This window comes from Saimiri boliviensis, chromosome 2, assembly GCF_048565385.1.
Source record: "Saimiri boliviensis isolate mSaiBol1 chromosome 2, mSaiBol1.pri, whole genome shotgun sequence".
NCBI lineage: Eukaryota > Metazoa > Chordata > Mammalia > Primates > Cebidae > Saimiri > Saimiri boliviensis.
In genome coordinates, this window is record NC_133450.1 from 233,134,018 (window position 1) to 233,161,556 (window position 27,539).

At 39.5% G+C, this 27,539-nt stretch overlaps 1 protein-coding gene and 1 non-coding gene across 3 annotated transcripts in view; both read right to left on the reverse strand.

Annotated features, from left to right (window-relative positions):
• Positions 1-27,539, reverse strand: part of IARS1 (isoleucyl-tRNA synthetase 1) — a 77,382-nt gene that overhangs the window by 47,599 nt on the left and 2,244 nt on the right. For both annotated transcript variants that reach the window (XM_039475290.2, XM_039475289.2), the window contains exons 2-16: positions 24,732-24,857; positions 23,360-23,516; positions 23,029-23,148; positions 21,685-21,767; positions 20,554-20,671; positions 18,807-18,954; positions 15,598-15,685; positions 15,255-15,315; positions 11,674-11,769; positions 7,898-8,020; positions 7,360-7,451; positions 5,372-5,470; positions 3,426-3,552; positions 798-871; positions 247-441 (exon numbers count right to left, since the gene is read on the reverse strand). In XM_039475290.2, the coding sequence (XP_039331224.1) occupies positions 247-441; positions 798-871; positions 3,426-3,552; positions 5,372-5,470; positions 7,360-7,451; positions 7,898-8,020; positions 11,674-11,769; positions 15,255-15,315; positions 15,598-15,685; positions 18,807-18,954; positions 20,554-20,671; positions 21,685-21,767; positions 23,029-23,148; positions 23,360-23,516; positions 24,732-24,850 (1,700 nt within the window). In that variant the 5' untranslated portion in view covers positions 24,851-24,857. The remainder of the gene's footprint in view (positions 1-246; positions 442-797; positions 872-3,425; positions 3,553-5,371; positions 5,471-7,359; positions 7,452-7,897; positions 8,021-11,673; positions 11,770-15,254; positions 15,316-15,597; positions 15,686-18,806; positions 18,955-20,553; positions 20,672-21,684; positions 21,768-23,028; positions 23,149-23,359; positions 23,517-24,731; positions 24,858-27,539) is intronic.
• On the reverse strand, positions 25,209-25,312 carry LOC120366441 (U6 spliceosomal RNA). The gene has a single exon (XR_005581107.1). It is a non-coding gene; the product is annotated as a U6 spliceosomal RNA (small nuclear RNA).

A 27,539-nucleotide genomic window follows, 5' to 3' on the forward strand; every position in this document is an offset into this window, starting at 1 on the left:
TAACATATATTCTAAAACGTCAGTGAGATAATTCAAATTGTAAAACTACAGCCCTACTGCAGTGGGAGACTCCTACTCAAAAGTCACTTTAATGTCCACGTTTGGTGACAGAGGGCAGGAATGAAGCCTGTCTTATTTGCCACAATCTCCCCAGCACCAAGTAGATAAATGGCAGGGACTTAGTAAATTATTCCCTAAATAAAAGAAAATCAATAAAACATGTGATGAAAGAACAAGGGGGCATACCATCCTCTGGTTTGGTCGATGCCCTCAGCAATGAAGTCTGCAGGAAAAGCATCTTCAAACTCCCTCTTGTTTTCAAATGGATAATGAACCTGAGCATAGGGCATGCTGCCACTCTCAAACCAACAGTCAAACACTTCAGAGATGCGGTGCAAGGATCCCTTCCCACAGCGTGAAGGAATGGTCAGGTGGTCAACGCTGACAAACAGAAAAGTAGCCATTTCTATTAAATATAAGCATAATAGAACTCGAAGTTTAACTGCCAATAGGAAACACAAAACTCTGACAAGATATAATACACATTTGCAAACAGAAACATCAACAATTCTCAAAGGCTTTCCGAGAGCACCATGAATCCCTCCATCTGAAAGTTTATGCACCATTCACTTCACATTTCACAAGGACAGAGGCCACAATACCACAATATGACATGAGTCATCAACAAGTACTTCAGCAAACTAGTCACTTCCATGTATAGCTCTGTAATCCGCTAGAGGCCAGGTCTTAATAGGAGAATGATAAAACTGAAGTGAATCAAACATTTGGAAACTGACCTCTCTCTGTGGAGATCTGAGATCTTTGCTCCCGAGAGTTCTTCAAGTTCTGCCACCGACCCAATGCATACTACCTGTCAAAAACAAAGTTCAACAGCAGGAGCTCCTTAGAGCCAAGCACAGCATATACTGAGTTCATTTACATAGTATGCATGTTTAGTTTGAGAGAGAGACTGATGATTTTCTCTTTCCTTTTTTTTTTGAGACAGGTTCTCACTCCCATTGCCCAGGCTGGAGTGCAGTGGCGCAATCAGAGCTCACTGCAGCCTCAGCTTCCTGGGCTCAGGTGATCTTCTCACCTCAGCTCTCAAGTAGCTGGGACTATAGGCAGGCACCACCCAGCCCAGCCAGTTTTTTTTGTATTTTTAGTAGAGACAGGGTTTCGCCACGATACCCTGGTCTCAAACTCTTAGACTTGAGTGATCAGCCGGCCTCAGCCTCCCAAGTGTTGGGATTACAGAAGTGAATGACTGCACACGGGCCTGAGACTGATGATTTTCTTTAAAGGCACATTAAGCACATTAACACACCAATCTGGGCTGAAGCGTAGTATTTGCTAATGTGGCTTCTCTCTCATAAAAGACACAGCTTAGTCTCTGAAGAGGCCAGTGTTGACACTGCTCCTTTGTTTCCATGCCAATACCAGAGGGAGTCCCTACCTAGAGAAAATCTTAAACATTCATAGTCATACTCTCAACAGGTATTAAGCCTTTATTAAGTGCAGATCATCAAAGTAACCGGCATAAGTGAAACATCTTAGATTACTGCTCTAAGCCATCTCAGTTTCTTCCTGGCACCTGAATCTAGCTCATTAATCTAGAATCTTCCCAAGGAAAAGCTAGAACTAAATTATAGTCATACAGTGCTTAATGCCAAGAATACATTCTGAGAAACGTGTTGTTAGGATGATTTCATTACACAAACATCAGAGAACAACTTACACAAACCTAGACGGGATGGCCTAAAACATACCTAGGCTATATGGTGGAGCCTATTACTTCTAGGCTACAAACCTGTACAGCATGTGACTGTACAGAATTCTGCAGGCAACTGTAATACAATGGCAAATGCTATGGTTTTCATATGGTTTGTCTGTCCCCAGTAAATCTCATGTTGAAATTTAATCCCCAGTGTGGTAGTATTGACAGATGGGGCCCAAGGGGAGGTCTGGGTCACAGGGTGGATCCCTCCTGAACAGACTATGCTCTCCTTCTGCAGGAAGTTAGTTCTCACTCTATTAGTTCCTGTGAGAGCTGACAGTTAAAAAGAGCCTGCCCCCACCCCACCTCCCCCACTTCTTCTCTTGCCATGTGATCTCTGCATACTCTGGCTCCTGTCCAGCCTTCCATCATAAGTGGATGTAGCCTGAGGTCCTCCCCAGATACACATGTCTAGTCTTAAACTTTCCAGTCATCCAGAATCATAAGCCAAATAAACTATTCTTCTTTATAAATTACCCAGCTTCAGGTATTCCTTTGTAGCAACACTAAAAGACTAAAACAGCAAGTATTTGAGTTTCCTTTTTTTCATTTTTTAAAAAATTCAAGTATTTGAGTTTCTAAACATTATAAAACACAGAAAAGAAACAGTAACAATATGGTATCGTAACCTTGTGAGACCACAGTGAGGGATGGGGCTAGCTGGGGCACTCAGAATGGAAGGATCATCTGACAAGGGCCACATCAGTAGGAGCTGCTGTGGGTTCTCATCCAAGGAGCTTCTGCTCCTAGTGAACACTGGTGGCCTCTTTCTCTGCCCTTCCTACTCAGTCTTGAAAAGTCTTCTGATTCAGCTAACTTCACTGCTGCCTTTCAGGTCCTTATGGGAGATTCACCAAGGTCCCTAGGGTGCCACTGCTCGTCACTGCTACAATGCTGTCAGCATTGGACAGAAGGTCACACAGAGATCTATCTGTATAGTAAGTTCTCACCTGACATCATTGAGAGGTCCCAGTAGCAGGGTCTAACTGGCGTGTACCACCACGCTTGGCTAATTCAATAAATGGTTTTGTAGAGATGGTACCCCACTATGTTGCCTAGGCTGGTCTTAAATTTCTGGCCTCAAGTGATTCTCCTGCCTTGGCCTCCCTAAGTGCTGAGATTACATGTGTGAGCCATCACACCTGGCCTAAAGTCACAGTTATCAAGAACCTCTGTATGACATTAAGTGAAGACATAGTATATACACATACATCTATATCTCCACACACATCCTCTCACTCACTTGATTCTAGAAGTTAAAGGTCTGCAATGCTTTGATAAATTTCTTTTCAAGTTTTCATTTTTCATTATCTATAAAGTCAGTTTAACCATAAGCTAATGATACAACTTAATGCAGGGGGAAGAAAAGACATCAGAGAAACACAAGAAAAAACATTTGAAGTGTGGATTTCCCTGAGAAAACTGTATCCTTTTATTTTTTACAGAGGAAATTCTATAAATTGTATTTAATTGAAGGAAAAAGATGTTAAAAACCCTAAAAACAGATTATTTTATGTCATGATTCTAGGAAGGAATAGAGGAAAAAAGATGAAATAAGAAACTGGCAAAGAAAAAAGAAACCCAATTCTTTTTCATGAACAAAATGCTTTAGTAAAAATCAACACAAGGGAATACTGCCTTGCCTCACCTCCTCAAAGTCATCGCTGACCCACAGTGGGATAGGGGTGCCCCAGTATCTGTTTCTGGAAATTGCCCAGTCACGTGCATCTTTCAGCCAATTTCCAAATCGTTTTTCTCGCACAAACTCTGGGACCCTGCAATAAACAGATCACATAACCAGTCATATAAGAATATTAGTAATTCCAAATTTTAAATTATATCCATGTGATTCTTCATGTAACGCTTGGTGGAGCCAACACTCTGGAAACGTGGAGCTCACTTCAAAGAGTGTGTCTTCTAAACACACAGCATAGCACACACAACAGTCTGTGCTGCCAACAATTACCTACATCCAATAGATAAAACCACCATAGCACACAGGCCTCTCATGTGCTCCTCTTCAACTGTAGTATGGCTGCCACAAACCTCTAACCAGTCACCCTTACTCTAGACAGCCTCATCCCATACAACTCTAGTCTTTACATTATCCTCACCACAGCAATTTTACTGAACTCCTTAAGCAAAGGCTCCAAACAGGCCAGGCGATTGGTAACTGTTCTAGCAGCCCCCATTACAGTCTCCTCTCTGATCATCCTTGGTCTTGAATTTCAGGCTCCGACAATGAGGCAAGTTACCTAGAATCTTTCTCACTTAATTGCCTTTGCCCATGCCTGCCCTGTGCTATGCAGCCTTCTTCCCCTCTGCATCCATCCTCTTGCATCCCTCCCGCTCCCAGTGCTCTTTATTCCTTGAGGTTCAGCTTTGCAGAAATCCTTTCCAAGCACAAGGCTCTATCAGGGTAGGCTACCAAACCTTCCCTTCTTCTCTTGGGCACTACAGTTACTACCCTGTACTTCAAAGATCACTTTATATGCCTGCACCCCCTCGAGGTTATCTTATTAATATTCTATATCTAGAATCTTACACATTAGGAGAACGAATTAGCACATTGGCTCTAAAAATGAAAAGCCGTCTTTTGATAAATCAGGACCACTCTGCTAAGAAATATTAGAAAGCTACAGTTTATAAGCATTTTCCTTATTGTCCTGAGAGTCTCCCCATTCTCCTAAACACGAATACAGTTTTCTTTCTTTCCGTTTTTTTTTTTTTTTTTGTTACCCAGGCTGGAGTGCAATGGCATGATCTCGGCTCACCGCAACCTCCGCCTCCTGGGTTCAGGCAATTCTCCTGCCTCAGCCTCCTAAGTAGCTGGGATTACAGGCACGTGCCACCATGCCCAGGTAATTTTTTGTATTTTTAGTAGAGATGGGGTTTCACCATGTTGACCAGGATGGTCTCGATCTCTTGACCTCGTGATCCACCTGCCTCGGCCTCCCAAAGTGCTGGGATTACAGGCGTGAGCCACCGCGCCCAGCCCACAAATACAGTTTTCTAATCTAGTTGGGTCCTTGTGAAATGAAGTGGTGATTACCTTAAAACTTGTAGTGAAAAACATTCTTCTGAAATACATAGGTTCAAGCCTTGTTTCATTTTGTACCCAGAGGCTGAAATGATACCTCTTGGGTTATCACCTGCAGGACACATACCAGCTGAGGAAAGCAAAGGTTTCTGTGCTTGGAGCTTATCCATAAAGCCAAGCACAGGTGACATTATTCACTACAGAACTGACAACAGTTAAGTACACATGGCATTTGCAGGTATATCTGAAAATGACTATTACTGAAGGCTAGCATACAGCCACATTTTTCCAAAGTCATTTCATTCCATTAATCAAATAAATGTGAGTTTCTCATTTCTACTGAGTTTAAAAAGAAAATTACTCCCTTATATACTTTATCACAAGAAAGATATTACTTCTGTTCTGTAACATTATTTGAATTATTTTGTGTTCCTAAACACACAGAAGAAAAGATAGCTATTATAATACGCAATAGAAAACGGATTTGGGGGAAGTATAAAACATGCTAATGACATGACAAAAGACACTATGAAGAAACACATTTTACTGCTCACCAGTAGCACAGGTCATTGTTCCTTAGGAGCTGGTCCACCATGTTCTCCACTCGCACAAACCAGCTGGGCACCGCTTTGTAAATGAGGGGAGTGTCTGATCTAGGGAAGCAGAAACACAGACATAGCTGCTCAGGCTGGGACTAGGAGCCACCAGGGTAAGACCTATTTTTCATGTTTTATTGACAGCATCATCACCTACTTGGCCTTCTGCTAATATTTATTTTTGTTATAGATAAAAGCATCTAAGTCTTCAAAATTGGTCATCTCTTTCCACAATAGTAAGAAAGGCAAAAACTGGACGGGCGTGGTGGCTCAAGCCTGTAATTCCAGCACTTTGGGAGGCCGAGGCGGGTGGATCACGAGGTCAAGAGATCGAGACCATCTGGTCAACATGGTGAAACCCCGTCTCTACTAAAAATACAAAAAATTAGCTGGGCATGGTGGCACGTGCCTGTAATCCCAGCTACTCAGGAGACTGAGGCAGGAAAATTGCCTGAACCCAGGAGGCGGAGGTTGCGGTGAGCCGAGATTGCGCCATTGCACTCCAGCCTGGGTAACAAGAGCGAAACTCCGTTTCAAAAAAAAAAAAAAAAAAAAAAAAAAAAAAAAAAAAAAAAAAAAAAAGGCAAAAACTAATATAAGAACAAGACCAGGAAAAAAAATACATAGTTCTGCTGGTGACAATTGTCTAAGAAACAATGTCGACTTCAACTTCAGCATAGAAGAGGCAATGTGAAAATCAAATATGATGCAACTAAACACTTCATGTTCACCCACGCCTTTATAGCATGGGCTTACATTAAACATTAAAATCACATTAAATTTTTCATTAAATTGCATTACAAAATTTTAGAGATGTTTCTCATCCTTAAAAAATGTGGCTGCAACACAAAACAGATTTGTACAGGTCTATTTTTCTCACACAGTTCCTTAGGAAAGTAAGAATTTTAAGGCTGGGCATGGTGGCTCACGCCTGTATTCCCAGCACTTTGGGAGGCCGAGGCGGGTAGATCATGAGGTCAGGAGATTGAGACCATCTTGGCTAACACAGTGAAACTCTGTCTCTACTAAAAATACAAAAATAAGTAGCCAGGCATAGTGGCATGCACCTGTAATCCCAGCAACTCAGGAGGCTGAGGCAGAAGAATAGCTTGAACCTGAGAGATGGAGGTTGCAGTGAGCCAAGACTGCACCACTACACTCCAGTCTGGGTGACAGAGCACCACCTATATAGTCCCAGCTACTCCAGAAGCTGAGGTGGGAGGATTGCTTAAGCTGGGGAGGTGAAGGGTGCGGTGAGCCATGAATGCAGCACTGCACTCCAGCATGGGCGACAGAGTGAGATCCTGTCTCAAAATAACAACAAAAAACCCAACTCTCCTAAAAATGAAGTAAGAAGGTAGCTTCTCAAACTGACTCTAAATGATACAAATGAGATGAACACCACAAATACAGCAAACGCAGAAAGTGTAAGCATGGATTGGAAGCTCTAGCTACAACACAGTCTTTCTTTCTTCTTGTTGAGATTCACTTGGGGTGGATGGCAAAATATTACAGCAATATTAGGAAAGGTTGCTATGTATGGTGGCTCACACCTGTAATCCCAGCACTTTGGGAGGCCAAGCTAGACAGATTACGAGGCCAGGAGATCGAGATCAGTCTGGCTAACATGGGGAAACCCCGTCTGTACCAAAAATACAAAACATTTGCCAGGCGTGGTGGCACGCGCCTGTAGTCCCAGCTACTCGGGAGACTGAGGCAGGAGGATCGCTTGAATCTGGGAGGCAGAGGTTGCAGTGAGCCGAGATTGTGCCATTGCACTCCAGCCTGGGTGACTGGGTGAGACTGTCTCAAAAAAACAAAACAAAACAAAAAACACACACAAAAAAAATTAGGAAAGGTTATAGGTTTTATATTAATCTATAACCTTTCCTAATATTTCTATAATATTCTACCAGCCACCCCAAGTGAATCTCAACACTTCTGACCTCCAGCAAAAAGGGTAGCTGTGAGTGAAGGTGCTGGCAACCAGAAGTCGGCCTTGTTCCTTCAAAGTCCTGATGATATTTTTGTCAGCATCCTGTTAAAAAAAATGAAAATTTAGCCATTAAAACATACTGTAATATTTAGGAACAATGTATTACTAGAGTCTGATATTCTGTTACGAATAAAAGGGACAAATAACAAATATTAATTATTTTTAGTCACTAACTTTAAGTCAAGTACATTCCACAACATTTAAGGTCATAAAGTTTTCTTTCTGAAAAGATTACCCCAAGGTCACAAAGTTGCTTCATGAGGCATAAACTGGAGCAGTTTTTCTGATCTCTCCCTGTGAAATTACAGCATTATTCCTCTAAAGATATGAGACCCCCTGAAGGTAACTGATAACATCTTTACTGATTCTATGTGACGACAACACTAAATAAAAACAACTTCCTAGAAGAATTAAAATACAATTAGAAACCATGATGGAGAGTAATCAAAAGTTAACAGACACCCTTCTATGCCATATGGATTACAGACCTTCACATACTGTCCTGCGAAATGTGTCACTTCCGCTGTGAAGCAGCCTGATGCATCCACAGGGCAAACAGGGAGTGAGTCTTTCCGAATAATGTTGAAGTCCACACAGACCCGATAGTCATCCTGAGAAAAGACAAAAAGGAGAGAAGAATAAAACAGCCTTAAGTATGGGTGTGGGGAAGAAGCATGAGGTAATAGAGTCCCAAGATAAATGTTCTATATTATAACATATACATGTCATTAACTTTATCCTGTTAGGGCCGGGCATGGTGGCTCACGCCTGTAATCCCAGCATTTTGGGAGGTTGAGCAGGTGGGTCACGAGGTCAAGAGATCGAGACCATCCTGGTCAACATGGTGAAACCCCGTCTCTACTAAAAATACAAAAAATTAGCTGGGCATAGCGGCGCGTGCCTGTAATCCCAGCTACTCAGGAGGCTGAGGCAGGGGAATTGCCTGAACCCAGGAGGCGGAGGTTGTGGTGAGCCCAGATCGTGCCATTGCACTCCAGCCTGGGTAACAAGAGCGAAACTCGGTCTGAAAAAAAAAAAAAAAACTTTATCCTGTTAACTGAAGGTAGCTCAAGACCATTAGGAGAACCAGAGCCTCACAGTTGGACAGGGATTAGATCACCCAGTCCAGTCTTCTCAAATATTATTTCCCAGACCTCTGTATGTACCTGAGTATTCACTAAATGAGAAGATAGATGACACACATGATTTTTTTTTTAAGTGAAAGGAAGTTAATTAAGAAAGTAAAGGGATGAAGAATGGCTACTCCACAGGCAGAGCAGCCACACATGAATGTTTTAAAACTAAATCAAATTTGGTTTTTAACAGTAGCACACACAAAAACCAAAATACACACAAGTATAAGGCATGGCCTGTTAGTATTACATGATGCTTGATGTACATTTGGATTTGCACGCTCTCAAGGAAGACCCCAAAGGATGGCAACACTGACCTAAAAATCCAAAGTATTTACTTTTCAAATAAGCAAACTGGGTCTCAACTGGCATAGCATATACCAGGTGTCCCCAAACTTTTTACACAGGGGGCCAGTTCACTGTCCCTCAGACCGTTGGAGGGCCGCCACATACTGTGCTCCTTTCACTGACCACCAATGAAAGAGATGCCCCTTCCTGAAGTGCGGCAGGGGGCGGGATAAATGGCCTCAGGGGGCCGCATGCAGCTGTAGTTTGGGGACGCCTGGCATATACCGTGAAGCTTCAGGAATATATTTTGAAGACTGTTAACAATAGAGCAAATGCTTAGCAAAGTGCTATGTGAGACAGTATTCTGAGCACTTTACATGTGCTCACTTACACCTCACAATGCTCTTAGACAAAGTGGCATGAAAACAAAACAAAACACCTCCCAATGATTCTACAAAGAAGGCTTTCACCAGGTGCTCCCCTTACACAAATTAGCAATCATCTCTATTTTACAGATAGGAAAGTCAAGGTACCAAGAAATAACTCAGCTGTGAAGCAGCAATGCTCGGCTCCAGAGTTTCACCACTGTGCTATGACGCCTAAATACAAAATTAAAGAGACTGCCTTATGTTAGTGAAACCACACTCTGGATTGACTCCAAGACAAGCTGGAAAGCGGACATGTTTCCACCTGGATCTGTGTTCAACTCTCACTGTGCTAAGGCTGACTGGTGTGGTGTCATGTGGGTGGACAGGAAAAGCCCCTAAGTGCAGCAATTTGAACTACTGAGTGTGGAGCAAGTAACTCTACCCAGTGCATTAAGCTAAGAGCAGCATTCCTAAATGCATCCAAAACAAGTGATGTTCAACATGATGACGCACAAGTGCACAGACTCCGCAGAGATCAAACACTACCTTGCCTAGCAAAAGGTCCCTCAGAAAATGTTTACCAAGGTGGGGCACGGTGGCTTACACCTGTAATCCCAGCACTTTGGGAGGCCAAGGTGTGTGGATCACCTTAGGTCAGGAGTTTGAGACCAGCCTGGCCAACACTGGTGAAACCCCGTCTCTTCTGAAAGTACAAAAAATTAGCCAGGTGAGGTGGTGGGTGCCTGTAACCCCAGCTACTTGGGAGGCTGAGGCAGGAGAACCGCTTGAACCCAGGAGGCAGAGGTTGCAGCGAGCCAAGATCGTGCCATTGCACTCCAGCCTGGGCGAAAAAGGAAGACTCTGTCTCAAATAAAAAAAAAAAAAAAGAAAGATAGAAAAAGAAAGAAAGAAAGAAAGAACGAACAAAAGAAAAAAAGAGAGAAAATATTTACCAATTGGGGTTGAAGGCTATAGTTTAAAGAATAAATCTTCCTTACATTAACCTACATGGCCTTCAGAATCTTCTATAATGTTAATGTGCATTGCACTCAGAGTGCTATGAGATATAACTCTAGAGTTAATGACAAATACCTACATTTAAAAAGAAAACCTAAACTACAATTCAAAACCAAGAAGTTACCTTTTTAATTATCTACTATCAGTGGGGTAACCATACTGGTTGACCCTAAAATGATTATGAACAGTATGTGACTAGTTCTAAAACTCTTAAGTAGTATTATCAAGAATACTCCCTTCCATCAAAATTGAATATGGACCAGGTATTGGGTGATTATTAAGGAATTGCTGACTTTATTGGATATAAATAACAATGGCACAGTGGCTACAGCGAAAATAAAAGTCCTTATTAGTCAGAGATGCAGCTAGAATTACTGAAACATGAAAGACATGATGTTTAGGATTTGCTTCTGAATCCTCCAGCCAAAATAAAAAGTGTGGTACTATACGGAGGAAGAAAACGAGAGATTACCAAAATGTTGAGAATGCAGCTGGATGACGTGACAAAAAGAATTATATTTTCTTCTCTGTATGTTTCAAGATTTCCAGAATACAATTTCAAGTGATGGTTACATTAAAAGCCCAGATTTTACCACTACAAATCAACGTAAAAAAATGCACCTATATATATAAAAATGTACCCCCTATATCTATAATAAATAAAATAAAATCCCAGAGATTAAGCATAAAAGCAAAATGGTAAATGAAGACAGACTACTCTCACTGCCTTTTAGAACGAAGTCACATTTCCAGTGCCTCTCACCAACAAAATGATCAAGCCTAGAGGAATGTGTAGGTGCTACACCATGCTACAGAGGAGGCAAAGGAAATCCAGATAGGCCAAGCAACTTAGCCTGGAACTGCCCATTAGTGGCAGCACCATGATTTAAGGTGAGAGCTGGTTTACTGCAAAGCATGTGCCTTTATGTTATTCTGTTTTTATTCATACAAAAATTACATGAAAGGGAAAGTGTTTTTAGAAAAATCATTCTGGGCAAAATATAAAATCAACTGAAGAGTACAGTTTTGAGAGGAGAGGTCAAATTCCCCCTTCTGATCATGTAGCATTTAATTAAGAACACAGCAGAGGTGATGGGAATGATGTGTATTTTGGTGGCTGAGGCACCTGCACATCTCTAGATGCCTGCCAAAACTCACAGAACTGTATACCAGAAAGAGTACTGCATGAAAGAATAAATAAAGACACAGGAAGGCACTGTGGTGTTTTAGAAAGATTAAATGACTCCAAGTGGCCCTGAATTTTACCCACTCTTTCCAGAAATTAGCTTAGGATTAAAGGGAATTGCAGATGCAAATTTTAAAAGCAATCTTGCAGGCAGAGAGTCAGAAAAGAGGCCAACCTGGTGGCCCAACATGATGAGACACATGACTCAGCATCTGTGAAAAGTGGCCACCAACATACTTTTCAAATACATTTGCCAGATTTATGCTACTCACAGCACCAAAGTAAGGAGCTTGGTGGACAACCCCTGTGCCTTCTTCTTCCTTCACATAGTTATCAACGAGCACAGTGAAAGCGCCATTCTCTTTACACTGGAAAAAAAAAAGGCAGCAGGCTTCAGGGATGAAACATTACTATATTACAATGTTAACTTTGTAACAGTTTTTCTTAAGAACCTGAAAACACTTTCAACATGTAAAATTATTTCGAGAAATATTAAAGAAAGAATAATTCAGGTTGGGAAGAAACATGTTAATTCAATACGTTTTTCCCCTAAATAAAAAGTTACTACTTATAAATCAAATAATTATCTGGAGACTGGCAGATAAAAATTTCTAATTTCCTTGGTTACAAACTGATGGTTTTTCTTGTTTTTTGTTTTATTTTTTCCTGAGAAAGAATCTTGCTGTCACACAGGCTGGAGTGCAGTAGTGCAATCTCGGCTGACTGCAAATTCTGCCTCCCAGGTGCAAGCAATTCTGCAGCCTTAGCTTCCTGAGTAGCTGGGATTACAGGTGCCCACCACCACGCCCAGTTAATTTTGCATTTTTAGCAGAGATGGGGTTTCACTATGTTGGCCAGGCTGGTCTTGAGCTCCTGACCTTGTGATCCACCTGCCTTGGCCTCCCAAAGTGCTGGGATTACAGGTGTGAGCCACGGTGTCCAGCCCAAACTGATTTTCATTAGTTCTCCCTCCCTCCATTTTTGCTCCTAGTATGCAGTTTAGGATATTCACTCACTGGTACATTTTCAATCACTATATATGTTTTGTTTCTCTTTTTCCTTTCAACTCAGCTCAAGTTATTCAGTAATAAAGGCAAATCTCGAAAGGAACAGGTGGGAGCCATGAGTAGTAAGTTCTATTTACAGGTACTCCACCACCTTTTAAGACTGAGGGGAAATGTGTTCAATTTTATTTTCTTTGCAACAGCAATATCATCACGTTAATACATATAATGCTAAGAGACCTACTTTCTACTTTCATCTATTTACATTTCTTTCCACAAACCATTGTTTCTGCCAAACTGGGATGTCCTTCCTTTTTGCATTGGTTCAACAGTATTTTCACATTTAACTCCTAAAATCCTGTGAAAAAGCTATTAGTATTCCCATGTCTTAAAAATATTCTGGCTGTATTGCATTTCACAGATAAGCAAACTCAGAACAAAGATTAGTTTTTACCCATATCACACAACAGTGATGAAACCATGACGTGAAACAAGTCTTCTGGTTGCAAATACAATGTTTTTTCAACTTCATCACAGCACTCTGTCTCTTTGGAACTTAAAACTAAACTTGGAAAATAACTATAAAATTTCATTGCTGTAACGCAAATCACCTTGAAACATTTTAGAAGTTATGGTATGATAGGTGCTAAAACTTTGATAGTTTAAACAGAAAGAATACATGGGTCCTTAGAATTACATGTTCTATACTTAGAACCAGTATAGACTAAGTCACTGTATCTTGTCTCTCAGGGTCCACCTGGGGACTTATCCAGGCCATGGCTGGGCTGCTTTCACCCAGGTCAGCAGATACCAACCACTAGGAGCGGCAGTGCTGCTCCATTGGCAATGTGTGCTGACACAGCTTCCCTTGGTATTCCAGAATAGGTATACATCAGTGAACATTAGATGAATTCTGTCCTGGGTCAAACGATTATAGTACTCGTTTAAAGTCACCGAAGGTCTCAGGTAGTTTAAGAAGTTTATTTAATGGGTAGGTGTTATTCAACTGGATATGTACTGAGTGCATATTCCAGCCAGACCTCTATTTAACCTAAAGTTCCTGTCTAGACTGTCCGCGTGCATTTTTCCAGAGCGTTGAGCTTTCTTTGTGTTCTCAATAGGGTTTGTGATTCAGAAAGGTGAAGCGTCACTGATCCAGTGGAAGAGATTTTTAGATAATTAAAAAATACAACATAAAACAAATTATGTTAAGATATATGATAGGAGAATAAAGTAAAGACATTTCTCCAAGGGAGAAACCAAAGATGCATTTCAGAAAACTTTCAGATGATGTCTGAGTTCAGACTTGAAGGGTGAGTTAACTCAGCATATCTACATATGAAAAAAAGATAAAGACTTTTAAAATGGCAGGAAAACTTAATAAAAAAGGCAGGGAAGCAGGAAAGGAAAGAGCCAGTTTGATCGAACAAAGGATATGTCTAACGTAGCATGGGAGGATGTGGTCAGGAAGCAGGTCTGCTGCACAGCGACTGGGGAGGGCATGTCCCGAATGCTGGGAAATAACTAATGCTTGTAGCGAAGAATGGGATGAAGGCAGAGCATGTGGAAATCCACTGGGCAGCAACGTGGGAGGAAGGAGGCCATTATGTATGCAAGAAGAAATGTAAAAAACAAGAAGCACAAAAGCGAAGAGGCAGGTAACAGACACACTGTAGATAGGGCCCAAGCCATGGAGGTCTCCTGAATTGACCAGACTCTCCCTATAAGGAACAGAAACAACAGAGAGTTCAGCAAATAGTTTTTTGGGGGGATGGGATGTAAGTGATATGTCCAGTGGATTATTTCCACACAACCAGTAAACCCAGGCCTCCTTATTATCTCATTTCAAGGCCTTTAAATAAGGATGGAGTAATTCCTGCTTGACAACACTCTTTTGGTGAGGGAGTGCAGGCGACAGGGTTTGCAGCTGTAGCTGTGGATTCTTCATTGTCAGAAAATAAAACCACATGAAACAACTTTACGACTCTGAAGAAACTAAGGTGCTAAATGTAATGAGCCCTGTCATGGTACCTAGATTTAAATAACTGCCTCATTAACCTCCTTGAAATAAAATTGTGTTTACTTCTACACATGATGTTTGATTCTGATGACTATTTTAAATTAGTCAAAAAAAAAAAAAAAAACCCCCCAAAACCCTAAATAAATACCCTGGGTGATATGTAGACTACATGTAATAAAAATATACACATAAAAATCCAATCAAGTGAAAAGTGATTATTCATATAATTTGGAAAAAAAAAAAAAAATCACAGTCAGGTGCAGAGGCTCATGCTTATAATCCCAAGAGTTCAAGACCAAGCTGGGAAACATAGTGAGATTCTGTCTCTACGAAAAATAAAACACTTGGCCAGATGTGGTGGTGGTGTATGCCAGTAGTCCCAGCTACTTGGGACAGGGGGACACCACTTGAGCCCAAGAGGTTGAGGCTGGAGTGAGCCATGATTGTGCCAATGTACTCAAGCCTGTGGGGCAGAGGAGATCCTGTTTAAAAAAAAAAAAATCCTCTAAAACAAGAAAGCAACAGAAATGATTTTCCCCCCCCCAAAGATGGGGTTTCACCATGATAGCCAGCCTGGTTTTGAATTCCTGACCTCAGGTGATCCACCCACCTCAGCCTCCCAAAGTGCTAGGATTACAGGCGTGAGCTACCGCACCTGACTGACACAAACGATTTAATTTTGTTAGCACTAAAGCAGGCTTTCTGGATTCAGGTACACTCATACAAGCAATGTAACAGTAAGGTAATGTGAATTCCACTTATCACCTCATCCCAGCTATCAAATAATCAGATTGTAGAGAGTCCCCACAGTAGCAGTCCCTAAGCTTACCTTCACAAAATAGTCAAACAACGGCCTGTACTTCTTGCCTTTAAGATAGGCACCAGGAAACCTAGAAAAGGAGAAAGGCAAACTCACAATTAAATTAAAATCAAATATGAGGCTACAGCCCCATCAAGCCAAGCCACCACTTGCCTCTGGTTTGCTGGCTCCTTAGCCATTAATGCTACAATGTGTGACTGTAAAGTACTTAGTATTAGTACTTAAAACTAAATTTGAATAATGCAGCTTTCGGATAATAAAGCTTTTTTCTTTTTAAAACTAAAGGCACACCCAGACACATACAACCCCACACCCACACCCACACCCACAGAGCAACTATTTGAATATTTACCTTTCAAGGATCTCATAGTCACTCTCCAATTTATAGAGGGCTGATAATCTGGCTTCCATTAAAATGAGCAATTTTCCTCTGGCAACATCTAAGAGAACAAGGAAAAACATGGACATGGGTGATATTCTGTATTTGGCTGATTCTAAAGACATGTATCAAGCGTACTTTTTTCCCGAGGAGCCCCTGTATCATGTGCCTCTAGTGTGCCCAATACTCAGAGAAATTCTGCAAAGAACACTAAGGTATACTGCTTTCCAAACACAAAAATGACAAAAACATCAAATGCACTTAGGCAGTTGGTAGTTATGATTTATCACTCCAATATCCATTTTAAGTAAATTATTCTTTATTTTCTCCTTCATAAGGTATATATGTGAATGTTTAAAAATAACATTGACGGGCTGGGCGCGGTGGCTCAAGCCTGTAATCCCAGCACTGTGGGAGGCCGAGGCGGGTGGATCACGAGGTCAAGAGATTGAGACCATTCTGGTCAACATGGTGAAACCCCGTCTCTACCAAAAATACAAAAAATTAGCTGGGCATGGTGGCGCGTGCCTGTAGTCCCTGCTACTCAGGAGGCTGAGGCAGGAGAATTGCCTGAACCCAGGAGGCAGAGGTTGCGGTGAGCCGAGATCGCGCCATTGCACTCCAGCCTGGGTAACAAGAGTGAAATTCCATCTCAAAACAAAACAAAACAAAACAAAACAAAAAACAAACAAACAAAAAAACCATTGACAAAGTAGCTCACAAAGTGCCACGTAATATCACCCCCTCTCAGACATTCTCATCTGGACATTTATTGATCCAGATATTTTTCTATGTATATACTAATACATATGCAAATATATACATTTCTTTTATTTTTATTTTTTAATTAAGGTAGTATCCTATCTGGTTTTACAACTTTTCCACTTAATATATTGTCAACATTCTTCCAAATATTAGCACATACAGACTTTTCTCCCTTTTTTAAAGAACTCTATGGGACTCCATTTTATATGATTATGAGTTATTTCTAACAAGCTGACTGTAATTTAAATTCCTTTCAAATTTTCACTACTATGAACACTGGGATAATGTATGTCCTTGATGTGTCTGTGCACCCTTATTGTTAAGTGTTTCTAGAGGATACCTAGGGCATCCTAGGAAGAGAAAAGCTAAAGCAAACGTATGAACAATTAAAACTTAAGAGAAAATCTGGGCCAATTTAAATTACCACCCATAAGTTATGATATTACATATCTGAAATTTACTACAGCTTATGTCATATATTTAGTTCACTATAAGAAAAATGGGTATCTACGGGGCACTAAAAAAGCCAGGCCTCTCTATGGCCAACAGCTCTTTCCAGTAGGTAAACTCTTGGTCCTATCTGCTCCCAGGAAAGAACAAATAAAAAACTCCCTCTGTACCTTTTTTCTTTTTTCTTTTTTTTTTTTTTTTTTGAGACGGAGTTTTTTGCTCTTGTCACCCAGGCTGGAGTGCAATGGCGCGATCTCGGCTCACCGCAACCTCTGCCTCCTGAGTTCAGGCAATTCTCCTGCCTCAGCCTCCTGAGTAGCTGGGATTACAGGCACGCGCCACCATGCCCAGCTAATGTTTTGTATTTTTAGTAGAGACGGGGTTTCACCTTGTTGACCAGGATGGTCTTGATCTCTTGACCTCGTGATCCACCCGCCTCGGCCTCCCAAAGTGCTGGGATTACAGGCTTGAGCCACCGTGCCCGGCCTGTACCTTTTTTCTGATAATCAATCTTTTCCCATTCCTTTCTCACTAGTTTTTCCTTGCCAGTACAATCTGCTGTTCAATCAAGTCGACTGTTTTAATACAACTATTTAAACAGATCATTGCAACCATTATTAAACAGCATTAAACACATCTACACTGTTGTGTAATCATTACTACTATCAATACCCCAGAACTTTTCATTTTCCTATACTGAAACTCTGTACCCATCAAACAACTCCCCCTTCCCTCCCAGTCTCTGTCAACCACCATTCTACAACTTTTTGCTCTCTCAATTTGACTTCTTGATACTTCATATATGAATCATGTAGTATCTGTACTTTGGTGACTGGCTCATTTTAATTAGCATAACGTAATCCAGGTTCATCCAAGGTATAGCCTATATCAGAATTTCCTTCCTTTTTTAGGCCGACTAATATTCCATTGTATGTAAATACTCTATTTGGTTTATTCATTTATCCAATGATAGATACTTGGGTTCCTTCTATCTTTTAACTACTGTGAATAATGCTAAACGAATATGGGTGTAGAAGTATCTGCTCAAAACTGCTTTCAATTCTTTGGGGAAAACACCCAGAAATGAAATTGCTGGGCCACAGTGTAATTCTGTTCAGCTTTTTGAAGAAATGCTGCTGTTTTCCACAGCAGCTGCACCACAGCTTTTTTACTGGCAATAAGTTTTTCTTTTCTTCTCCTTTTGCCTCCACAAAACTATCCAAACCTGAAAGTATATTTGTTCACAAAGTACCAATCTTCTTTTCAAATCTCTATGGAAAGGCCCTCATTGAAACTGGTAACTCTCTACCAGGGAATATTTGAAAGGCAAAAGTTCTCAAGTTCTGGTACCAATTACTAGTAATAATGTGATGCCACATATCTGAATCTTAGGTTCTTCATCTGTCATAGGGGCATGATGTGGAAAAACATATTATAAACTGGAAATTATAAGAAAACTTTATGTTCTACTTTTTACATTTCTGTACTATTTTAGATGTTGTGTTGGTTTTCAATTAGAAATGAAAACAGGCTGGGTGTGGTGGCTTACTCCTGTAATCCCAGCACTTTGGGGAGGCCAAGGCAGGTGGCTCATGAGGTCAAAAGATCAAGCCCATCCTGGCCAACGAGGTAAAACCCCATCTCTACTAAAAATACAAAAATCAGCGGGGTGTGGTGGTGGATGCCTATAGCTACTTGGGAGGCTGAGGCAGGAGAATTGCTTGAACCCGGGAGGCAGAGGTTGCAGTGAGCCAAGATCACACCACTGCACTCCAGCCTGGTGATAGAGTGAGACTATCTCAAAAAAAAAAAAAAGGAAAAAACAAAAATAATTTTTCTAATTAAGTCAGATTCTTTTCAAATAATTCTATTCTTCATGCAAAAAGAAAGGTAAGCCTTCGTATTTTCCAAAATATAAAATTATCATATACATATTAATCATAAATAACCAGCATCCTCCCACTTACCTTTAATCTTCACGTATTGCATTTCTGGATTAACACAGACGGCCAGGTTACTGGGTAGTGTCCAGGGAGTGGTTGTCCAAGCAACTAAAGATACAGTTTCATCTTCTTCCAAAGGAAAAGTTACAAATACTGAAGGGTCTTGAACATCCTGAAATAAATTGAGGTAAAGTATTGTTTTACAAATCCACAATGACAGACATCTAAGAAAAAGGAACTAATCTTAAAGATAAATCTTCAGGATAAACTGAAGAAATCACTTGCCAGACTTATAAAAATAAAATAGCAAGAAATTCCAAGTAAAAAAATTTTCAAAAACTTTAAAAAGTATTTTTAAAAGCATATTTAGTTGTCACAAATTAGATATTTTAAGACACCTGGTAACTGTTTTTTTTTTTGGTGACATGGAGTCTCCCTCTTTCACTTAGACTACAGTGCTGTGGTATCATTTGGGTCACTGCAGCCTTCGCCTAGTGGGTTCAAGTGATTGTTGTGTCTCAGCCTCCCAAGTACATGAAATTACAGGCACATGCCACCACACTTAGCTAATCTTTATATTTTTAGTAGAAATGGGGTCATTCCATGTTGGTCACGCTGGTCTCAAACTCCTGACCTCAGGTGATCCACCTGCCACAACCTCCCATAGTGCTGGGATTACAGGCATGGGCCACCATGCCTGGTCTCTGGTAACATTTTAAAGTAATGTCTAAAGAGGAACACACGATGAAGGTTTCAGTGTTAAGATTATCTATTTTGTAAGTTCATGAAGAGGTAGGTCAAAAAGATCCTACTAAAGCAACACATACTTGAAATTGTAATAAACCCATATAAATTCAGCTCATTAAATAAAAAAACAAGATTGTCTCCAGCTCTCTGGCAATGTTTCAACACAAAAAATGTCAAGGATTTAAAAATAAATAGCTCTAAAAAAATCAGTCCCCGACAAAAACCAACTGCAATTTAAACAGAGTGACACAAGAGCTGTTGGTCACACAAGAGAAACCTGAAATAAGGGACACTACTATTGGCCTGTACCTCCTCATACATGTCAGTATTATGAAGCATAAAGAGACTAAAGAGCTGTTTGAGATTAAAGGCTAGAGACATATCACTGCCAGAAGCACACGATGTAGGTCTTTTTTGTTTTTCTTTCTTTTTTTTTTTTTTAAAAAAAAAACTATAAAGGACACTGTTGAGACAAGCAGAACCTGAATAAGATCTATACATGAGGTAATACAGTATCAATGTTAATTTTCTAACTCTAGTTATTTAAAACAATGTTATTGATTTTAGGAAATATATAGTTTTCATAGGAAAAGGGCCATAATTCCTGCAACTTACTCTCAAAGGGACTGTGTCCCACTCCTATAAAAAGAGAGAAGGATAAAGCAAATGTGGCAAAAGGTTAACATTTAGGGACTCTAGTTGAAGGAGATAAACAACTCTCTCCACTTTTCTGTGAGTTTGAAAATATGTCAAAATTAAAATCTTTTTCTTGGTCAAAACAAGCAAAACCTATTACATTAAGATACATCATAACTCCAATGTAGAAAACAAATCCCTCATCTTAACAGAGCTTTAGTACAGTAACTGGCAATATTTCCAGCACTCAGTAATAAGTGGTCAAAGTGACTGATGGCATGGGCAACATTCCACACCGGGTCTACTTGGGAATACCTACTGTGATCATAACCATTCAACTTCTACCTACAAAACTCAATGCTGAATAATGTCTCTACATTCCACGTACCTTATAATTCTGGTGTGACTCAAAGTTGGAAAGTGGAGTGTTACATGCAGTAGAGAAGGGCATGACTTTCACACCTCTATAAACAAGGCCTTTATCATAGAGTTGTTTGAAGACCCACCTGATAAGAGATGGAGTTTCACAATTATATAACCAAAATTCTATTTCTGAAAATGCAAACGTTTATGCCATTTTCTGTTTAGAGTGCCTGTCTGCCAAATAAGTGAAAAAAACAATGTCTTTCATTGGGAGACTAGCTGGTAAATTAGATCAATATAGTAAGACATTAGGCAGACATTACAATGCTAATATCTACTAACATTGAATGACGTTTAAAACATAATGTTGATTAAGAAAAGCAATTGGCCGGGCGTGGTGGCTCAAGCCTGTAATCCCAGCACTTTGGGAGGCTGAGGCAGGTGAATCACGAGGTCAAGAGATCGAGACCATCCTGGTCAACATGATGAAACCCCGTCTCTACTAAAAATACAAAACATTAGCGGGCATGGTGGTGCGTGCCTGCAATCCCAGCTACTCAGGAGGCTGAGGCAGGAGAATTGCCTGAACCCAGGAGGCGGAGGTTGCAGTGAGCAGAGATTGCACCATTGCACTCCAGCCTGGGTAACAAGAGTGAAACGCTGTCTCAAAAAAAAAAAAAAAAAAAAAAAAAAAAGAAAAGAAAAGCAATTGGCAGGCTGGATGGAGTGGCTCACACCTGTAATTTCAGCACTCCTGGAGGCCGAGGCAGGTGGCTTACCTAGGTTAGGAGCTCGAGACCAGCCTGGCCAACATGGTGACATCCCATCTCTACTAAAAATACAAAAATTAGCCGGGTGCAGGGGTGCCTATAATTCTCGCTACCCAGGAGACTGAGGGAGGAGATTCACTTGAACCCGGGAGGCAGAGGTTGCAGTGAGCCAAGATCATGCCATTGTACTCCAGTCTGGGCAACAGAGCCAGACTCTCAAAAAAATCAAAGTCCTACATTCAACAACAAATCTATGCCCAGAGATTTCGGAGAAATAATGATGGACTCCAAAATAAACGGATTCATGCTAGTGTACTTTTCCAATAACCAATACAACAGAATATTCGTAGAATATTTATCATATTTACAATTTTAAATAAACTTACCAGACACTTTCCATGAATTCTGGATACAGAGTTTTGTAGTCATTGTCAAAGTCAATCCATCTGCCAAGTCTGGTAACTGTAGACTTTAAAATATTAATATAGAACAGTATTAGACAATATTTATAATTGTACGTCAATGTGTATTTACTTCTATTGTCACCACATACGGAAATTTTGGAAAACAGAATAATCAACGGTATGAGTAAATCTATATTTCAAACAACATTCTAGGTAAGGTTAAGAACCAGTTTTCTTGGCACTCATTCTACATGCACAAAACGTTATTTTTAAGTATAAATATTCATTTATACGAGGCTACCAAAACCATCACTTGGCAAATACCACAGGCTGGCATCAATCATTCACAGATGTTAACATTAATGAGTGAATGTATGACAAGAAAAAGAATATTTGGGGCTGGGCGTGGTGGCTCACGCCTGTAATCCAAGCACTTTGGAGGCCAAGGTGGGCAGATCACCTGAGGTCGAGAGTTCAAGACCAGCCTGACCAACATAGTGAAAGCCCGTCTTAAAAAAAAAAAAAAAAAAAAGAGTAATATTTGGAAAGAATCTCTCCATAAGATACTTATTAATTACAAAGGAAAAACTACAACTTTACAAAGCAGAAGGCTGACAGATAGCATCTTAATCAAATGAACAAAGTTATCACCATCACTGGACATAGCAACAACACATGCCACCTGATATGATGCACTGAGAAGAGCACAGCATCAATTCTGTGGCATTTTCACCAAAAATGCATAACCTAAATTAAATCAGGAAACCTCAGACATCGAGAGACATTCTATAAAATAGCTGCTCTACAATTTTCAGAAATGAGAAGGCCATGAAAGACAAAGGACTGAATAAAATGTCCCATACTTAAGAAAACTAAGAAATCATGACAACTAAATGCAGGATGTGATTGGTCCAAATAAAAATTAATGGGGCAATTGCTGTTGAAAATTCTATTAATACTACGGTTATTGAAGATGTTAGCAGTTGGGAAAGAAGGATGAAAAATACAGGGGAATTAATTTTATTTTTGCAATTGTTTAATAAGTCAAATTATTTCAAAATAAAAAGTTAAAAAAATTTTTAAAGCATTTGAGAAAAAAAGAAGAGGCCCATATCCATGTTATAATTATCAAAATTTTTCCCTATTCGTGATCGGTCAAGAAAGGTAGACCAATTAAGCACACAGAAGTCAGAAAATGGTTCAGTTTAAGCTAACAGTTCTTCTACAAAGAAAAAATTAATAAATTAAAAAAGCACAAGGGACCATAAACCATCTCAATGCCCATTTAATAACGACATTTTCTGTTCATTCTATAACCCAACATACCTTCCACTCAGTAGAATATCTCATCACAATTGCTCGGCACTGACTGTTATACTCTGCAATCCCCATTTTGGCCACATCCTCTGGTCCTCTGATTCCTAGTGTCTTATCAATTTCATATTCCTGAAAATTTGTGATAAGATTGTTACCACCGTGCCCCATGAAACAAATGCAACTATGCAACTCTAGAAAATAAAACAAATCGAACTACAAATATAGAAATGAAGTAGAAGAAAAGGTCTACAGTCAACATTCGTATTTAACATACTATATGATAAAACCTAATGCTTATTAAAAAAATCACAACACTATAAAGCTGGATACTCAAACATACCACAGGTAAGCCATGACAATCCCATCCAAATCTTCTGTCAACATGAAACCCACTCTGGTGAGCATATCTTGTAACTATATCTTTAATTGTCCCTGCAAGTATATGTCCATAGTGAGGCAGTCCAGTTGCAAAAGGAGGACCATCATAGAAAGTAAATCTAAGAGGTAATAAAAATATATCAAGTCACTTAAAAACAGCAAAAATTTAAAGCATTTTTCTATAGATAGGTTTTGTCATAGTGAAGTCTTTTTGGAAGGAGAAAAGCAGCAAGATCAGAAAATTGGCAAATATAATTGATTAGATATTTACTGGTGGTCCTGCCTTCAGAAAGGCTACAATTGTGGTAGAGCCGCAGAGACCTCCATTTGATTATCCATTTTTCATTTATTAGTTCCATAATGTAAGGTAAGTTATTTATCCTGATCTTGAGTTATCTCATCAGTAAAATAGAGCAATAAACCCCTATCTCATAAAAAGTTTTTGACCAGAGGAGACATACAATAAAAACACTGATTAAAGAGCTAGTCTTTTAGGTAGATGAGGACTAAAGGCAGAAGGCACTGTAGTAGCCTTTTACAAGGTACTTATTCATTCAATGTATGTATCTACTACTAAATACCCACTATATAGAGGGCTGGAGGATTCTGGGAATACAAAGATGAATAAAGAGTATCTGCTTTAAGCTGCAAGTGGTGGCTCACGCCTGTAATCCCAGCACTTTGAGAGGCCGAGGCAGATGGATCACTCGAGGTCAGGAATTTGAGACCAGCCTGGGCAACATGGTGAAACTCTATCTCTACTGAAAATACAAAAATTAGCTGGGCATGGTGGCAGGTACCTGTAATCTCAACTACTTGGGAGGCTGAGGTAGGAGAATCACTTGCATCCAGGAGGTGGAGGTTACAGTGAGCAGAGATCGTGCCACTGCACTCCAGCCTGGGCAACAGAGCAAGACTCCATCTCAAAGAAAAAAAAAGAGTGTCTGTTCTAATGGGATTCAGTTTAAGAAATAACTATTCTTTTTTTTTTTTTTTTTTTTGAGATGAACTCTTGCTCTGTCACCAGGCTGAAGTGCAGTGGCCCAGTCTCAGCTCACTGCAACCTCGGCCTCCTGGGTTCAAGCGATTCTTCTGCCTCAGCCTCCCGAGGAGCTGGGACCACAGGCACGTGCCACCACGCCTGGCTAATTTTTTTGTATTTTTAGTCAAGACGGGGTTTCACTGTGTTGGCCAGGATGGTCTCGATCTCTTGACCTCATGATCCACCCGCCTCGACCTCCCAAAGTGCTGGGATTACAGGCGTGAGCCACCACGCCCGGCCCAAGAAATAACTATTCTTAAGGACTTTCCCTTTACCTAAGAAATTCACATACTTTGGTTTATGTTTCGACTGCTTTAAGCATTCCTGAAAACAATTAAATTTAGTCCAAAATTCCAAGATTTTTTCTTCTTCAGCAGGAAAATTTATGTTTTCTGGAACTTGTTGAACCATTTTGCTGCTGTAAAAGAAATCAAATTTGTTACTGTCAAAAGAGAAATCTAGGAATAACAGAGTACCATATTATTAACATGGGTGTATGTATGACACTATCCATACTTTTAAGAAATTATAGCTTTATTGATGTACAATTTACATACTGTTATGTACAGTGTACAATTCAGTGGCTTTTTAGTATATTTACAAGGTAGTATAATTATTACTATTATCTAATTTCTTTTTTTGATGTTCATTATATTATTTACTGTAGTGAAAATGTGTCAAAAATTAATTGTTCGACAATAAGAGAACAGTTAAATACATGATACTTCTATATTTCAATGAGAATTTAACAAAATTCGAAAAAATCATCAAAAATATGGAACACTTCACAAACATACGCGTCATCCTTGTGCAGGGGCCATGCTAATCTCTGTATCATTCCAATTTTAGTATATGTGCTAGCGAAGCGAGTACTACTACTATGTAATTTCAAAATGTTTTCAACCTCCCCTCCCCACCAAAGTATCCCATAACCATTAGCAGCCACTCCGCATTCTTTCTTCTCCATAGCCAGTGGCAACAACCTATCTTCTTTCTGCTTCTATAGATTTACCTATTCTGGACATTCCATATAAATGGAAAAATTTATATAAATCATCTACATGTGGCCTATTGCAACTGGTTCCCTTTCTCTAGCACATTTTCAACGTTCATCCACAATGTAATATGTATTCATACGTCATTACTTCTGATAGCTGAAGAGTATTCCATTTCATGAATATGCCACATTTTGTTTATCCATTCATCATTTCTTGGACACCTGTATTGTTTCCACTTTTTGGTTATTGTGAATAATGGTGCTAGGAACATTCATGTACAAAATTTTGTGTGGATCTACATTTCATTTCTCTTGGGTATGTAGCTAGAGGCAGAATTTCTGGGTCACATGATAATTCTGTATTTAACTTTTTGAGAAAATGCCAAAATGTTTTCCAAGGTGACTGTACTATTTTACATTCCCTCAGCAGTGAATAAGGATTCTAATATCTTTATATCCTACCTAAAACATCTTATTGTCCATCTTTGGATTACAGTCATCTTAGGAGATGTTAAATAGTATCTTGTGGTTTTGATTTGCATTTCCTTAAAGACTAATGATGCTGAGCATCTTTCCATGTGCTTATTGGCCATTTGTGTATCCACTTTGGATAGATATTTATTTATCCTTTGCCTATTTTCTAATTAGGCTGTCTTTTTATGGTTGAGTTTTAAGGGTTATTTATACATTCTGGATACAAATCCTTTAGAAGATATATGATTTGTAAAAAGCTTTTCTTTTCTTTTTTTTTTTTTTTTTTGAGACGGAGTTTCGCTCTTGTGCAATGGCGCAATCTCGGCTCACCGCAACCTCCGCCTCCTGGGTTCAGGGAATTCTCCTGCCTCAGCCTCCTGAGTAGCTGGGGTTACAGGCACACGCCACCATGCCCAGCTAATTTTTAGTATTTTTAGTAAAAAGCTTTTCTTATTCTGTGGGCTGTCTTTTTATTTTAGTGATGGTATTTTTGAAATAGAAAATTTTTAATTTTAATGATGCCCAATTCGTCTATTTTTGGTTTCGTTGCTTAAGCTTTTGGTGTCATCTAATAAACCATTACCTAAACAAGGTTACAGACTTTTAGCTTACATTTAGACCAAGAATCATATTGAGTTATTTTTGTATATGGTGAGGGAAAGGTACTTGGTATTACTTAATACTCAGTAATGCTAGACAATATTTCCAAAAGTAAGCAAGAAAATCTTGGAAATTCTATCTGAGGGCGCAAAAACTCATTAACAATCTGAAGAAAAAAATCTCAAAATAACTTAAGAATTTTCTTACCTACACTCACATGACAGAAATCAGTTCTCTTGAAATAACTTCATCTTCTCTTTGAGGAAAACTGGTATAACTTTTTAGTCTCTAGTGGGAAGTCTTAAAGTGTCTTTTAAACATTTTGCTAATAACCTCTTGAGACACTTGATCAATCTGTGATTTAAGTATCTAGTGAGCTGACTTAAAGCATCTAGTGAGCATCCTTGAGACCTTTCCTTCTCAAAGTCTATTTATTTTTAATTAACAACTCTAACAAGGTAGGTGCAAGATTTCCAAGTCAACAGCAGATTAGAAGGGAACAGAATTGCTAATAAGAGAACAACAGAGAAGATAAAAAACCTTAAGTAATCAAGAACCACAACATTGGTTCCTGTAATCAACTCTACAGGAAAAGACACCTACATACCTCAAACAGTTCTGAAAGCATCAAAAGCATCATAGTCTAAGTAAGTTATTGATTCAATTTATCAAAAAAAAAAAGCCTGTGACAAGTAGTATCTTTCATTTTCTTTCACCTTCATTAAATTTTCAGATGTATGAGTGCTTCTGAGTTTAAGTTAAGAAAAAACAGGGTAAGAACAGTTGGGCTGTTTGATTAACTGAAATAGCTATTTCTGATCACAGTATACCACTAAAAAGTATTAAACAGAAATTGCAAGGTTTTAGATGTTCAACTCTTACTACAACCTCTAGCCTTTCAAGGATCAAAAGAAGTGTTTGTGCAATTACTGATTTATTTAGGTACATTGGGTACCTTATCAGTGGCCAACTGAAACTTATGAGATTGTTATCTGAAGACTAACAGACCTTTAGATATCAACACATTTG